Here is a 17435-nt window from a genome sequence, read left to right as displayed (position 1 = left end):
TATATATATATACACACACACACACACACAGATAATTGCTAAACCAACCTCAACATCTCTTTCATATCTTATCTATATATATACATATATATACTATATATACACATACATACACACACACTTTATATTTAAAAAAAAAATAAATCATCCTCTTAAACTTCCTTTTGTTTGGTGGACTTTAGAGGCATTTTCCACCAACCTCTGGTTTATTTCTCATGTGTATATGTATATATATATATATATATATATATATATATATATATATATATATATATATATATATATATATATATATATATATATATATATATATATGTTTATACACACACACACACACACACACACACACACACACACACACACACACACACGCACACACACACACTAACAATTAATATTTAATAATTAATATAAACATGTGAGGGGGGGTGGGGGTTGAGGGATGGCATCCGCTGCTAGTCTGAAATGAGAAAAACAGGGAAACGCACAACGGGCACATAAGCTTTTGAAATCTGTAAGAGAGAAAACAAACAGACAAACAGACACAAGAACATGTCAAGCTTATTAATCAAATTCAGATGCACAGGAGTTCAAGTAATATCAAGGATTTTTTGTCCAATAAGAAACATTCACAGCGAGTTCACCATTTTATTCATGTCAGCTCCAACCTCACCCATAAAACAAAGCCTGAACAATCAGGCCGTCACATCTTCCCACTTTTATACAGATTAAACATCATGACGTACACTTAAAAATAGAGACAGAGCATACTATGCCATATATTCGCTGTATATAAATACTACATTTATACTGATTGCCCTTCCATGACTTCAAAAAAAGCGTAAAAGATTTAACAAAAGATAAATGCATTTACTGCAACTGATCAAGAGAAAAACCCGAACAATAATACTATACAACTTTTTAAAATGCAGACAAAAAAAAGGGGGAAAAGAAAAAAGCTAGAAAGGAACAAAACAATGGGAAAAAGGGGTTTGGAGTGAGTAAGTGTGTGTGTTAGTGCTGTAAATGGAGAGGAGTGTGTCACCAGCAGGACAAATTTTAACAATATGTCCTTCTTCCCCTGTCCTACTACACTGAATCCTGATGAGCTTGTTGCCATGACAACAGGATAGCCTCAGAGGCCAAGAGGTTATTCGAGGAATCGGGCGATGTGTGTGTGGGATAACACCGGGGTTAAAGCTTCACGTTTTTATTTTCAAGGGTTAACTGCAGCTTTTTATTAAATTTAATTTGATTAATGACTCTAAAAACAATTATTTCTGTGAATCAGCTGGTTCGGAGATGTATGGACCGATGCAAGAATGTAGTTATCAGTCTTGCCTGGTAAAAATCACAAGCACATCCTCTGTCAACCGCTGCAATAGTTTTAGTTCAGTACTCAAATATCTGCTATTACAAGCAGTCTTTCTTGGACCCATGTTAATGTGCCAGGCACTTTTTCAAAGTGCTGTGTGATTAATAATTCAAATCAAGCAAAAGAAAAACAAATTAAATATTGCTTTAGTTCCAGCTTTACCAAGCCTTAGTAATTTAAATACAGAGCATGTTGATGGGTTAAAAAATTCAGTCTGTAATGAAAATAGTTTGTATTTCTGTGTAACAAAGGCTGACCGCAGCAGACAAGTCTGCCAAGTAAGCCAATTGTTATGTTTTAATTAATTAAATTTTTATGTCACAGACATTAATGGAAACCATTAACTGCCAGGAAGTTACAGGCAAACGGCCCATCAACCTGCTGAAACCTCAGCTAAAATTAGAAATTACAGCTGCTTGAAAAGGGATGAATATTGCAAATAGACCGAGGTGGTCTAGCCGTTATCTCATATTAAGTAAAAGGTTATTACATCATGATTACATCAGCATAGAACGCTGAATCTGTCTGTTCGTCTGTCCATATAAAAGAATCAGGTGATCAAAAGCACTACGACACTTACAGCGTCACAAGATAAGTGCTCTTGATTTTAAAAAGGGGAGGAAGGGGTGCCGCATAAAAACAAAGAAAAAAAAAAAGAAAACACTGCTCCGTTGAGGACCAGCTTTAACCAGGATTATTTGTTAATGGAGTCATGTAGATTAATTTGAACACCAGATAATTATCTGGTGTGTCACATGACCAAAAAACTTGTAGTCAATGTCATTATTGATACTTAAAAAGGTCACATATAAACATACAGCATGGCTCGGTGGAAGTAGTGTGTGCTACATCCCGGCTGGATGCAATCAGCAAATGCTGTAGCTGTCAGTTTATCAGGTCAAACACACAGAGAAAACATCTGTTTACAGTATAAGCCACAGCTCAGAATACATGGCAGCACTGGGACATTTCTCAGATTATATATCAATATATTTTGTTCACATTTAGTGTTTTAACAAAAATGTTTTCTAAGACGTCCACATTTATCAGCTGGAAATGTCACAGAAAAGGGAGTTTCATTGGTTTCCTCTGATCTCTGTTGGCTGACTTTAGTCACCATAGTTAAATGGAGGGGATATTTATAATAGGGACGTCTGTGGGGTAATTGAGCAATTACACAGTTATTACTGACACGTTGCCTTCTTGTGGATCCGCTGTGCTGCCGTCAGGCATCTCAGTTGGACCGGCAGTTTTTGTGTAAACTGCATCCACCAAAATGTGTTGCAGAGGTAGCACACTGATGCCACAAATTTCATTATTTTTAAATCAATAGCCAAGTGGATTGTGTGATGTTGAGTTAAAAAAAAAAAAATAAAAAATTGAAGTGGGACGGCCTACTACTTAAAACACAATAATCTCTGAATATATGCTGAAAAGAAATAGTGTAAAGACAGTGAAGATGCAGACAAGAGAGGAGGCAGCTTACACTGAAGAAAAAGCAGCAATCCCTTCGCACAGCTAAGCTTCCACCACATTCATGAGTCTATGTTAACACTTCCTCTTAAAGCCTCTAAAGACGACTCCACGTCTGGATCTAGTCGTCTCCTTGGTGACATAAACACTAATCCCTCACTATGGGATGTAGGCTTGAGCACCCCGAAGCCATAATTTTTTTTTTCCTTTTTATTCCCATATCACTGCAATCCAAATGGAGCAGATTACTGTAATCTGGGAACACTGGAGCAGACAGATTAGATAAAGCTCATTACACACATAAAATGTGCTGAGAAAGGGTTATAATCAGTCCAGTCCACCGGTTAAACACACCTCACTCATGTACACGCACACATTTTTGGTCATCTGTGGAAACCAAAAGGAGCTGGTGTCAAGTGTAAAACATAACATCTTCAAATTAATCTCCCCCAATAAATGTCAAAGGAAAGCTGTAGAAGCAGGTTTCTGTAGAGTTTTTTCTTGTTTAAGTGCAAAAAAAGTCACCATTTCCCGTTTACTCCGTCTTTTAATGCTTCCTTTAATAATCGCTCTCCCTTTGTAGTTGCTGTTTTTAAATTTCTTTGAAGCAAGTGATTACCTACATGTGGCAGCAGTTATAGGATGACAGAAATAGCAGGCTGGTTTCATGCAGTTGTTTGGGTCACCAGCAGAAGAGAACCACCAAAGGTGCAGTTGTACCCACTGTAGCATTTGTATGAGTATGTAAGAGAGACAGAGAGAGAAGGTGCGATAACAGTACTCCAGCCAAGCCTCCTCTTCCACTTCGTCTTCTTATCCAGTGCGTTTCCTCTTCAGCGTTTCTAGCTGAATTAGATAAAGAACCCAGGACACAGTATAAATATAAAAATTATACAACTTTTCTCAGGTTACTGGTAAATATAGTCACCATTACCTCACTCTCTACCATCTTCAATCTGCCCAGCGCATCCTTGGCAGCATCCTATTTAAAAGATAATAAAAATATATCACAAGGCACAACCCGTGTTGGCAGAATCAAAACACATACACAAATCAGCCTTGGCTCTGCACTTACCCTGTTGCCTTGACTGGAGTATTGCTTCACAGATTCAGAGAGTCCTTGGATGAAGCGCCGCAGCACATTTTCATACTCTACACAGGAGAGAAGGGAAATGTGGGTTACGTGCTTTAAAAGATGAGACAGTGTACTTGGCAGGGTCGGCCCGGCTCGGTCCAGCTGTATTACCTGTCAGCAGAGCCGGAGAGCCTCGCTCCAGCTGTGCTTTCTGCCACTGCAGTCTGTGCAGGACCTCTTTGTGTTGCTTGACGAGGTCAGATGGGTCTCGTCGGTTCTTTTGGTAGTCTCCGATCTGAAAGATGATCATAATTAGCAACGAGAACCTCACACTTTTTTCATCCGAGCGTGAGAGAAGCGGGTGAAGTAGATCGCCTCGCACCGCACCAGCGCAGAGAAGTACCTTCCTCTCCAGCCGCTCCTTGTCGTAGTTCAGGAGGCAGAAGCTGTGGAGTTTGTACAGTGGAGGAGAGCTGTTGGGATGACTGCTCCTGCTGTTCGCTTCATGTCTTGGTTTAGACCGAGGAGATGGAGCCTGATCCAAACAGACGGAGGCACAGAGAGAGAGAGAGAAAGAGAGATAGAGGTTTCACTGAACTGAATATTATTCAGCAGGTATTAAAAAGGGGCCAGGTTTGAGTTGCTACCAGTGAGTAGATTTATAAAAAAGAAATAAATACATTTTAAAATGGGCACAATCAACTTGTGCACTCAATGAATAAACTGAATAAATAAATAGATGGTCACATAAACAAGTCTGGGGTTCCTACGAATGTACATTAAGACCGTATATAATTAAGTAGGTTCATTGTATGTTAAGTCTATCCATCTTTATGCTTTACATAAAAACTGCAGGATGACGGCATTTTAGAGCTTTACAATCTGTCCCGATGAGACAAAACGGTTTGGTTGGTGACACCTGAAGGTAGAGTGAAAAGCCTGTTGTCACATGTCAGGTCATAATGTGATAAACCTCCTGAAAACACGAGAACGAGAACATGAGGAGAAGCTAAATGTACGACTGCTGTGGCAGCATTAAGACACACAGCTGGTTAAGGCTTGTCCTGCTAAACAATGAAGAGACAAGGCACCATGGTGTGCTGCTAGGATTCAGAGAATGAATAAATAAATAAATAAATACATAAAACTTAATCACACCAAGAGAATTCATGTAAAAAGGAGGGAAAGTACAAGTCTCAGAAGTAAAGCTGATGCACAGCAGCAGCTCGAGAAGTTGGTAATGTGACAGGTGAGCAAACTTTGACTAACCCCCACTTCTCTAGATTTACTCGTACTTTGAAGATCTTTCTAATGGGTTCATGATTACACTTTTTAGTTTGAAGTCTTCAAGAGGGATGGATTAATACTTTGCAAATCAGTCTCTTATTCAGAGTAAGACAGAAGAAAAAGAGGAGTGCACTTCAGGACATGTGGAACTCATCACAGAAAAGTTGTAGGTAGAGCATCCAGGTGTAAAACAATCACTTATCAGGCTTCAATCACTAAAATAGAAAGGGGTTAATCAAGCTTTTTCATGTATTACTGGTAATTTTGGGAATGTCGTGCCAGCTGATTTTCCTTCTTTAGTGGAAGTTTGAACATTTAATTAAGCGCGTTCCCTGAACATCAGTGATCAATTCTTTAAACATGTTTGTGTTCCTTGCTTCATTTTGTTTTAAGTTCTTCATAAACAGGAAAATATTATTGCTGTTGAGTGAACAAATATATATTAAAAAAAAATGTAGGTATGTAAAACACAAAATCTGCTACTCACCTGTGTGCATTATTAAATTGTCCTTTACAAAACAACGCTGCTCAGACACTGGTCAGTGATGTTTTATTACTTGCATTTGTCAAAATGTGTAACTGCCCACACTCACTGTTTTCACAGAGCTCACACCATTAACCAAACAAACAAATAAAACGTATGGGCTGGCTGGATTGGGGGATGTGAAGACTCAACTCACCCGCTCCTTTTGTTTCTCCGGTGGAGAAAGTGAAGATGCCGGTTCAAGAACCAGCCACTTCTCTGTCGCCGGCTGAAGGTCAACTCCTGACAGAGGCTCTCTGATCTTCACCCTCACCTCCAACTTTCCACCTGTAGCTTTGCGTCCATCCATCACCTACAAACACGCGCCGTCAGGGACGTCTGCCGTTTACACTTTTCTACTCATGAAGTTTATTTGACCACTCACTTCCACGATCTCCCTGACGTCACAGTGGTGCTCTAGAGCCTCCAGCTTCAGCTGAGCGGTTCCCACCACTTTGTCCGTCTTAAACAGACCGCTGTAGACACGCAAAGCAACAAATATAACTACCCCATCTAAATAAAAAGGTACGCAGTTGCCTGCATTCTTACCCCTTGTGGATGATTTCGAACTTGATGCCTTTGGACTGAACGACCCGTTTGAAGCCCCTGTGGGCGCGGTTGATGCTGAGTTTGAACTGCTCTTTAAATTCGGGACTGCTGCTGTTCTTCACAGTGCTGGTCTTGTCCCTCTGGGCTTCCTCCTACACACAAAAATTATTTCATTAAACCACATCGCCCAACCGCACCACACGGGTACACAAGCAAGATAGCATCTGCGACCACACTGTGAGAAATATTCTTACCGTGCTGGGAAATGGAAACTCAAATTTTACACTGGCGTCCAGGTCATTAGCGGACACACCTGCAGGGTGAGAGGGAGCTGTGAGTGCACACGGGCCGGCCACTTCACCGCCTGGTCATTTTGATAAACAAACAACTTGAGCACCTGATGGAGCGGGTAGGTTGATCCCACGGATGATGTACAGCATGAGGTCATGAGGTGTCAGGTCGGAGTACTGCCTATGTGACGGACAGCAAGCAGTCAGCATCTCAGAGCCAAACAACAATGTTTTGATTCACTGCCAGAATCACAAAGCTGTTAACTTGATCTCGTACTCGAGCTTAGGCAGAGTGAGTCACAGTGAGTTACTCTGACTCATCTAAATACTAAGGTAAAACAGTTCTTTTCATTTCCATTGTCAAAATGAAATAAGCTGTATACGGACATATGCAAGGAATTAAATAACCAGAACAGGCTTGTGCTGATCATTTTGTTATTTTATAGTCTATTGAGGCTTTTTTTTTTTCTTTTAAGTGGCACAAAGACGTTCTTTGTGATAAAACATCACTTTCAATTCCAGTTGAAGGATTATTTGCTTTCTTTTAGGAACCATTTCCTTGATTTTACATTCTCTCATCATTACCATCAGCAAAATCCACCCGGTAACTTTGGACGTCTGCACGGATCGTCTCATGAGAGCTGCACACAGCTTTGGAGCAATATGTCACACACCCACAACAATGAAGCTAGACATCACTGCAGAGGCAACTAAGATACTTGATAAAGTAATGATGAAAGGGAAAATGATGGAATGATGGTGCAAAAACAAATCAAGGACAGCGGAGTGGCAGGTAGTTCAACTGTCCTCATCGCAGCCGGCCCAGATTTGACCCCCATCCTGCGATCTTTTGTCACATGTCATCCCTCCTGTTTCATCTCTCTGCACTTTCAATAAAGGCTGCTACTGGTTAAAATCATGGCCAGTGTTGCAAAAGTAACTTAACTCCTTTGGGGAATGCTTTGTGCTAAAAATTTCAAAGATTCCTTCGTGCTGCTCTAAACCCAATAGTGTGCACATTTTCATGGATGGAGAGAGTTTCCATGCAGGGGTCAGCACTGACACAATACCAGAAGACAGTTGGAAACAACATTTAATAAATACAGTCAACAGTCATACCTTTTCATGAAATAATCCTCTGAATAAATAACTTGCCTCTCATCTCAGCCTTACTGTCATTATTCAGTTATGGAAAACTAAACCAAAATACAGAAACAGTGTGTGTAAAACCTGGTACACACTTCCAGCCTCAACAGAAATAAACAAACCAAGTATCAGCCAGCGGCTGCTAATCAAATGCACTTGATTAATCACAATCCTGGAGTGGGACCAACTCAATGAAGGCAGCTGTTTTGGCAGTTTGTCGGTCTTGAGGTTTCAGAAGTGTGTTAACACATTACTAAGGACAGGCGACAACCTCAATAATCCCAGAGAGACAAATGTTGAAACTCGCTAATTTGGGAAGAATTTAAAAAAAGAAAAAGAAAAGAAAAACTACTTCCAAACAATTTTGGGTTCACCATTTTACAGTGAGAAAGATTATTCACAGGTGTAAAACAGTCAGCAAGCTCCTGTCAAGGTCCGACGGGACAGTGCTCGCCAAGAAATCAACAGCTAGATCTCAGATATTACCGCTCAGTGAGAATTTTTAATAACATTTCAGAAGAATAGGCCTACAATTACAAAAAAAAAAAAAAAACTTGAGTAAGTATGGCTTTTTTGGAAGAGCTGCCAGAAGAAAAGCTTCTTCGCTTTAAAAGGAACACGACAGAATAGCTTATGTTTGCAAAACTGCGTTGGAACAAATTGCGAGTCTTCCCTCTAAAATGTCCTTTGGACAGGAGACCACAGAGGAGAAGGAGAAGGTTGTCTTAAAGCACAAACCAGAGACTATACCAGCAGAAACACCTCATACCAACTGTCAAGTACGGTGGTGGAGTGGCGATGATCTGGGCTGACCTGGGCCACTTGCGGTAAATCAGTAACCAACTCCTGTTTTACCAGTATTGTGGATTCAAAGTGAATAGATGGTGCATTTCCTGTTCCCCTACTTGACTGTCTTTCAGTCTAGAGGTAACTGACAATGCCAGCAATTATATAAATTCATATTATAAAGGGTTTCCTATACAACAATAGGACTGTGGGCTGCTCAGATTTATTAACAAGTACCCACATGTATATTTGTCAATGCACTGACATGTTTTTATTTTTCAATTATCCCAAATAATGAAATCCAGTTCTGCAGAGCTGGGTGCAGCACTGCTTTTTAATGCCACTCCTACTCTAAGAATGCTTATACACACAAGCCACGGCGCCCGGTCACCTACAGGGAGTGACAGAACGAACGAGATGCAGCGCAACAGCTTAGAAGACTGGAAATGTGAGCAAGAGAGAAAAACAGAGGATCACACTCTGTTGCTTCTAATGTGATATAAATGACAATAAGTAAAAGTGAATGTTTCAAAATTACACTACATAGCACCAATACAAACTACCAGCATCACCACAAGTATAGATGGGAAAACTCGGTCATATGTGGTTTGACTTTAACTGACTGACTTGACAGAGTTGAAGGTCCTCTCCTCTGTGTGGCACTTGGGGACCGGCTGACCCTTGGAGTGGGCATTCTTCAGTATATCTATGTACTTTGTGGATTCCTCGACCAGCTTCTCAGACCTGAACAGAGACGGAAATGGAGGTCACACACAGACACAGGACACACACACACCCTGCAAGACCGTCTTACTCCTGAAATCAGCTGCCATACAGGCATGTGTTAAATAGCTGTATTTCTAAACCCAACACAAGATATAAAATGATGAGGACATAACTTGCATATGCAAGTATATAAAAAAAGTCTAAATAAGAAAATTACACATTATATATATATATATATATATATATATCCCACAAAGCAGAATCAATGTATGATCATAGTTAGTACCCTACAAAGTTCAACACAACCACACAGATTTGTAAAGTTGATTAATATAGCATATTGAAAGGTATATCAAATAAAAAAAAAAAAAAAAAAAAACAGAATTACAGTTAGTCTGTCACAAATCTCTTGGAAGTGTTGGATGAAACTTAATGCTTTTAGAAAGTAATGGATTGATGGCATTTGTGATCCTAATAAACCAGTAACTGATATGTTTTTAACAGGTGCATCTGATTGCTCCAAATTAAGAAAAGAAATAGTTGCACTTAACAAAAAATAAAAATCAAGACATGAACAAGTTTCAAACTCATCACATTTGTAATAAAACCAATTCATTTGCTTACTTTAAAGCTTCCGCTACGTTGCCCATGAGTGTGAACTGCTGGGAGAGGCCCAGACATTTCTGCAGATTGAGATGCAAAATAAGATGTTTTGGGTACAACAACAACATGAATTAGCCAAGGAAACTATAATACAAAATTGCTGAGACTGGTTCATTTAAAATGCTGCACAACCACATGACATTTAGTTGTTATCCACCACAGAGATTTATGAGGTCTGTTTTAAAGAAGAGGGAAAGGTGAGTTTTAACCTCGTGTTGCTTTTGCAAAAGATCCATGAGGCCATGGTACTTCTCACTCGAACGGGGAGAGAGTGGAGAGGTTCGAGAGCGACCCAGGGAGTAGTCCGCCTCACTAACTGGAGTGTTTGGAATCTGTTGGAGAAGGTTTTCAGATTTTAAGAAGTGAGACCAACCTCCAGTCAAGTTGCCCATGCCCCCCCTTTTCTTTTTTTAATCTGTTGAGTTGAAATGAAAATCTTCCTGCTGACAGAAAGGCAAGCTGGTAGAGACTCGCACAAAATATACACAGTGAGTCACAAAGAAATGCTGTGGTTATATAAAGCAGTGTTAAACAATGGCAAAGCAAAAATGAATGAAAATCATATGGGATAAGAAACATAAATATAAAATATTAATAATGGGATAGAGCTGAAACTATGCACTCCCAAACAAACTTGCATTAATGGAAACACAGACAATAGCATCCTGATGTTTTCTTCCGGTACAACCACGTTTTCAATCTCCATGTACTAAATATAACATGAAAAAGTATTTCTAACTTTTGTGATATCGACTGGTAGGCCAGACTTTGCAGCGGAGATCATGGGGTCCAGACCCTTGGCATGTCTGAGGTGCTGCGCTGCTCCCGTCATGTCCTGAAAACAGCCAAACAGCAACATATGCATTAGTGAATTCATGTCAACACGAGACATGTTCAAATTTAGTAAATAAATAAATGGACATCTGCTGTACTAAATATAAATATTCCAGGGAATCCATCCAAAAATAATCATAGAGAAAAAAAAAAAAAATTACCTTCAGCTGTTTAGAGCGCAGTGCTGCACGCAAAAAGGCTTGTCGCCGTAGCAACAGGAAATCCACTTGCTGCTGGGCTACAAAGATAATTAAGAGCAAAAACTTTTCTTGTGTAATTGCAACAACTTTACTAAACACATTCCATGTGAGGAGGCAGACGGATGCACACACCTTTGGGTCCCAGTTTTTGATTTGAGGATCCTCCGTGGCCCTGAGGAGCCGGAGACTTTGCTTTCTGGGCAGGTGGACGCATTGCTGGCTGGAGATTTTAGGATCAGCAGATAACTTAAATGCACCTACACATGGGTTTCTAGGCAACAGTTTTGTTTTCTTATACGAGTTTAGCTTGAGATGGCTCTAAGCTTAAAACAGACAAAACATTAATATGGCATGCCAGGTTTCTGAAAATAAGCATACTTTTCATTAACTGCACAGGAATATTAACAGCAGGAGGTGCAGATGACAAAACAGTCATGATGAAAAAAAAAAACTGCCACATACGCGGCAGGAGCTGAAATGGCACAAAAAGCATTTCTTATTTTAATCCAAAGGCAATCAGGTTTCCTGGCAGCACTATAAAAGTTTGACCATGTGGTGTTTTTACCTTTTTTTGTTCCACCCTGGCAGCCTCTCCTTCTCCATCTTCTTCATCTTCTGCGTCTGCATCTTGATTTGCTATTTTCATAGCCGTTTCCAGAACACCCATTATGTTCTGCTGACTCCCCTCTGAGCCCTGTAGTGGTGGACAGCCTGGAGGAAAAACACACACATGCGACTAAATTCATTTACCCAAGCAAGTGATTTAAAATCCTGTTACAAAACTGCATTAAAAAAAAAAAAAAAAAAACCTGGTGGCACCGGTAGATCAGACAAGGTGACAGGTCGGCCTGCTTTATGTGCTCTGATGGCATCCTGGTATTGCTGATGGAGAAACAAAATTATGATTGATGTGACTTACATTTCTTACAAGAGACTGTCACATATAATGCTGTTCATGCTGTTATTGCGTGATAGAGGAAGAAAGCCTTAAAAGTTGCAATATCAAAAGACTTCCTATACAAGATGCTACCCTCCCCCTCCCCCACTGTGTTTTCCTCTTTTACCCAAACATGGCAGGCAAAGATGTCATTGCAAACTGCACTCATTTAATGAAATTTAAGCTCAGACTTTCTACAATTCATCTTATTGTGCTGTGACAATTTAGCACAAGTCCGCAGAGATATGTTTCCTATATTAATCTGCTGCATTGTCGCAGGTAAGAAAAGGAATTCACCTTTAAAATAACTTGGATATAGCTGGTCTCGATATTTATTTCACTAATACAAAAAGAATAAATAAAAAAAAACCAACAACATAAACCCTCCAATCAGACATTACAAACATAAAGACAACACTCCCCAAAAGGAGCAACATTGGTGTTTTCCCTGGTCACATTTACCGTGAAGATAGGAACACTGAAGTGATGTAATGGTCAGGTGGAGGTGAAAATCATGTTCTATGTTATTTGTTGCATACTGGCTCAACGGTCTCTATTCATCTATATCATGTTTAATCCTTCAGAGATAAGGTTAAGGGACTGTTCTGGAGACAATGTGAGGAAAATTAAAAAAGAAACGTCCTTAAAGGGGACCCATTATGAAAAACACGTTTTTTCTTGCTTTAACATATATAAAGTGGTCTCCCCTCAGCCTGGCAACTCAGAGAAGGAGGAAAGCAACCAAATTCTGCAGTGTCTGTACAGCCGCCCGGATGATCCATCCAGTGTGATGTGGCTTCTACGAGCCGTTCAGATTCTGCTCCTGTCGTTACGTAACGATGGGAGCGATGCGTGAAACAACGCCCACAACTAACTCCGGCCGGAACAACAACAACTAACTCCGCCGGATGGAGCTTCCGCCATTTTCTACGCGTCATTCAGGCAGCCAATCAGCACAGAGCCTCATTATCATAGCCCCGCCCCCTCAGAATCCCACATAGATAACGAGGTTAGAGAATGGGAAGATAAAGACATGGCTCAGAGGCTGAATTTTTAATTTATTTAGCAAAAAAAAAATCAAAAGCTTGTTTTTAAGACATTCAAGGCCTGTTTAAAATAGGTATTAGATGCCACAATAGGTCCCCTTTAACATTATCTATTTGGCGAGATAAAAGTTCTAACAGTAAATCCAACCACAATTTTACAGCCTTCACAGATCAGAAACGGCAGCAAACTCTTTTAGAAAGGGAGATTGTGTGAAAGTCACCCATCTTAACTGCATATTTCCTGAGTGGACATAAATCTTCTGTATATGCCACAAAGTAACAAGAAGCCATCAAGCTAAAAAGAATAAAAAGAAAAAAAAAAGAAAAAGGGTTTGCCTCTGTAAACAGTGGGTGCAAACATTTAAGGACGTAGTGTTTACCTTCACAATGCGCTGGTGCATGCGAGCCTTCCGATCGTCTCCTTTGGTCTTGGCTCCCTCTGCTGCCTGCTTGTATATGTCCATCCTCTGCTGCAGGGCTTCTGCCAAACTGCTGGGAGCAGGCAGGTCTTCAGGAGGAACAAACAGAAACACTCATACTGTTTCTTTACATAGATCAATTAATTACTTAAAAAAAAAAAAATGAAATCACACAATGCTTACCAGCAGTAGCCAACTGAGTAGGTGCTGGGGCAGCAGGGGGAGCAGGGGCAGCAGGTTTGGATGAAGACAGAGGAGCAGGACGTGCAACGTGCTCTGGTACTACATCTCCTGGAGGTGACACAGCCGTACAGCAGAAGACACAGATCCCAATTGTAAGGAATAAATGCAGTGAAATCAGTACAGACCACCCTTTACTGACAAACAAGCATGAAACCTGCCTACTAAGACAATTAAACATGTTTAGTGCAATACAGTTTAGTCTTGGTAAGAACTACAAATGTTGTAAGACAGTGTTGCTGACACTGCAAATACCTTTATTTATAAATCCCCATCTGTGTTATAGTAATGACATGCAAGGTACATGCACTCAACACCACCTCTTTCTCATAATCACCACATGTGCCGATCTTTGCCCAGGGTCTCTGCAATCTACTGTGTTTTGTTTTGTCTCTTTAAGCTGCTACGGAGTGTGTGTGTGTGTGTGTGTGTGTGTGTGAGTGTGTGTATAATCTTGTCATTTTAAATGGTGTAGCCTATTCTTTTTTTTAAGCTTTTAATGTTAACTTATTCTGTACTTTGTACTGCCAGTTTCATTGTACTGGTTCAAAGACAACTCTAATTCTATTCTAATTCTTCTGATTTAGAAAATAAAGTATGTCATTAAACTGACAAGTAATCAGCTATGAGTGACTGAACACCATGAAGAGGAACATAAACAAGGGAGTGAAAGTTTGAAAAGATTCATTACTCATAATTGAATGTTTCTCAACATATCCCGTTGTCTGTTGGCATATATTTAGTTTCTATTGTGTGCTGGATGTCCAGAGGAAACATAATGCCTGCTGGAAAATGAGGAATCAACCAATGTTGATGTATAGTGTAATTAAAATTACAGGTACAAACAAAAGTGCTCAGAAAGCACAACCCCCAAGAATTCGGCTTCACACCCCTCGATAATTTTGCTTGAAGAAAACAAACAGTAATAAATCATATTCCATCATATTCCTGCCTCAGCTCCTGATCTTGGCAGAGGAAATGAAATGTTGGTGATTACAAACGGAATACAGCCTCATTAAATGGTAGGACATTTCTGCATGTGGATGTGGTCTGCTCATGTGATAACTGAGAAAACAATCAACTGAAGATGAGCAGAAAAGCTCAGCTGGATGATTATTTTGTAAACTTAACCAAACTTGACAATTTGATAGTTACAGAAATATAATAACTTAGCATTGATTGGGTTACTGGGAGCAAAAACCTGACGTAGAGTATTAGATACACTCACCAGGAGCAGGAGGCAGCGAGCTCAGCTGTACTGGTTCTCCTTTATCCACGGCCTCCAGTAGCGAGTTGAGCTTCTGCACAGGTGACAGCATTTTTTTTTACAAGTGACTCTGTCACAACAATTCAGTTTGTTGTAGTCATCAAACTTGCAGGTTGTGTTACCTTGGCAGTGAGGTAGTGTTGTTTGGCCTGGTTGATGTCACCGTTCTGTTTGGCGTGTATAGCAGCCATCTTATACTCCCTTTGTCTGGACAGCACAGCCTGTTTCAGCTCTGAGTGGAGTGAAAATTAATTTCAAAATGAGAGTGAGAACATGACAGGGCACATATCTAAACAAGACCAGTTGCTCTAAAAGCTCTGGAGGACAATGGTGACCTTTAGCAGAAACTTAAAAGAAACAGTTGTTTCACTAGTAGCAAATTGGGATATTAGTATTATCATCAACATTATCATCACCTTCAGCCAATTAGATATTGATTTAATCAAGTATTTCTTGGGCTGTTGTTCAGTATTAAAACATATATTTAAAAAAACTGCAACTGGTTTACGTCAATAGATAAAAGTCTAAAACTTTAAATGGCAATAATTAAATCACCTTATGCTCACTTCTTAGACAGTGGATTATTCTGAGGCACACAATAATTTCTGATTGCTTTTATACATTTAGTACAAGGCATAAAGAGGTCCACTCTTTTTCATTATGTGCATTTACCTGAGTGCTGGGCGTTAGGCTGGCAAGGAGTGAGAGGAGAGATAGCGGGTGTTTCTGGGGTGATGGGAGCATCAGGCTTTTGTGGGGGGAACAAATGTGTTGGCTTAACTGGCTTAGTGTTAGGAGCTGCTGGTGCTGCCTCTCTCAGGGGTTGCTGATTGGATGGAGGGGAGGGAATGAACGTGGGCTCTGGCGGCTCTCGTTCCTTCACCGGTTCGGACTCTGTGGTAACATTTGCCTTTTGTCCAAGAGCAACGGGGGGAGGGATCTCCTCCTCATTAATAGACTTCCCCTTCTTGACAGATGTTAACATGGCCTGCAATGTCTATGGTTCAAGAAAGCAGAAATCAACACTGCACAGTGTGAATTGTACATAAAGGAAACAGTATGAATTTGCACATGATACGTATCATTAGCTTTCATCATCAGTTTACCTTTAACCCCCGGTCATATCTTCGAACTTTGCTCGTCTCGCCCGCAGCCTTGCCATTGGATATGGCTGTCTGATACATCGCAATGCGCTCTAAAAGTTGGGACTCCAACCCAGATTCACCACTGGGAGCATAAGGAGGAGCAGGATGGGATGTGATATTCACTTTAAGAGCAGCTGCTGTGGCAGCAGGGGGTGTTGCAGCAGGATGCTGGTCATCATCATCCTCCAAAACTTCATTCAGTTCCGCCTATGCAAAAACCCACATATATACAGTTCAAAGGAAACATCTACTCAGAGATGACTAACATAATTTGGACCTGTTTAATATAAATCGGTAAATTATTTTCTCCATTTCAACTAGCTGTAGCTACAATCTGGTGAGTAATCAAAGTATAGTTTAAGGTCAAAATGGAGAAAAAGCAAAAGGTGTGCATGTGTGTTTGTAAGCGTTTTCTACCAGAAGATCTTCATCATCTAAATCTTCCTCTCCAATTTCATCATCATCCAGATCTTTCATACAAAGTGCTGCCATTCGCTCAATTTCTGCCATGGGAACGGGAGCTGAACAGAAAGAAATGCATCACAAGCAGCACAAAATCATAAAGTATGTCCAATCATGAGCTGGCACATGGACAAAAAAAGACTGAGGGAGAAATGGTGTTTGGAAAAGAAAAATAAGGAATCAAACCCTCACCTCCCCCTTCTTTCTTTCCCTGTGATGTCCCACCTCCTCCCACCAGACGGAGGAGCTCTGCCTCCAGCTCATCATCATTTCCATCATCATCCATCCCTCCATCGGGTGACAGGTCAAGAAGCAGCCCCATCTGAAATGCACAGAGAGGAGATGTCCTGCTTCAGAGCTTTTGTGTCATCTACTAATAATGAGTGTTTTAAAATATTCTTCATGTCATGTATTACCTGCTTAGCTCGCGCTGCTCCTTGACCCCGAGGAGGGGGGTTCCGACTGCGACTCATGGACCGATAATATCTGATAGTACAGAACAATATGTCAATGTCAATTTTATTTATATAGCACATTTAAAAACAACCGAGGTCGACCAAAGTGCTGTACAGTATACATTAAATGAAACAATACCAAAAGAAAATACAGTACAAAGTGCAGAAACAATGAAATCATTAATGTACCAGGATGATCAATAAAATAGTAATAAAAATAGACAGCAAAGAACAGACACACAAAGTGCACAATCACTTCTCACAGATGTAGGCCACTATTTACCGTACACCAAAAGCCAATGAAAAGAAATACGTTTTCAAAGATGACTTAAAAACCTCTAGGGTCTGAGCAGATCTAATGTTATACAATACAACAATTACACTCACTGAACCTATTAGAAAGGTGTGTGTGTGTGTGTGTGTGTGTGGGAGGGGGGGGGATTTAACCCTTGTTCTGTCTTTGGGTCACGGGAGGGTGAAGGGAGAAAAGAAGGAACGAAGGAAAGAAGGAAGTAAGTAAGAAAGGAGAAAAGAAGG

At 40.3% G+C, this 17435-nt stretch overlaps 1 protein-coding gene across 1 annotated transcript; it reads right to left on the bottom strand.

The window, feature by feature from the left end:
• Positions 1-1543: 1543 nt before the first annotated feature.
• cc2d1a (coiled-coil and C2 domain containing 1A) lies at positions 1544-16927 on the bottom strand. The gene is made up of 27 exons (XM_061720655.1): positions 16860-16927; positions 16636-16765; positions 16399-16502; positions 15943-16188; positions 15509-15833; positions 14959-15068; positions 14798-14870; positions 13513-13620; positions 13291-13418; positions 11737-11809; positions 11493-11638; positions 11060-11147; positions 10889-10965; positions 10633-10728; positions 10103-10225; positions 9855-9913; positions 9132-9248; positions 6680-6753; positions 6537-6595; positions 6283-6434; positions 6119-6209; positions 5891-6046; positions 4327-4458; positions 4095-4218; positions 3924-4000; positions 3783-3830; positions 1544-3694 (listed from the first exon to the last, which is right to left on the bottom strand). Exons 1-27 carry the CDS (start codon positions 16914-16916, stop codon positions 3662-3664), a joined length of 3006 nt encoding a protein of 1001 aa, XP_061576639.1. The 5' UTR covers positions 16917-16927; the 3' UTR covers positions 1544-3661.
• Positions 16928-17435: the final 508 nt, after the last annotated feature.

Source organism: Cololabis saira, chromosome 1 (genome assembly GCF_033807715.1).
Source record: "Cololabis saira isolate AMF1-May2022 chromosome 1, fColSai1.1, whole genome shotgun sequence".
NCBI lineage: Eukaryota > Metazoa > Chordata > Actinopteri > Beloniformes > Belonidae > Cololabis > Cololabis saira.
Note: the sequence above shows the minus strand (reverse complement) of the source record. Positions and strands in the feature narration are given on the sequence as shown.

What these genes read in the sequence shown, in the direction of transcription:
- cc2d1a (XM_061720655.1), bottom strand. Translation starts at nt 16,916, where the DNA reads ATGAGTCGCAGTCGGAACCCCCCTCCTCGGGGTCAAGGAGCAGCGCGA. An exon ending in CTCGCTGCCTCCTGCTCCTG is followed by an intron (nt 13,621 to 14,797) that starts GTGAGTGTATCT and finishes TGTCACCTCCAG; the next exon opens with GAGATGTAGTACCAGAGCAC. An exon ending in TTTTGCAAAAGCAACACGAG is followed by an intron (nt 9,914 to 10,102) that starts GTTAAAACTCAC and finishes CTCAATCTGCAG; the next exon opens with AAATGTCTGGGCCTCTCCCA.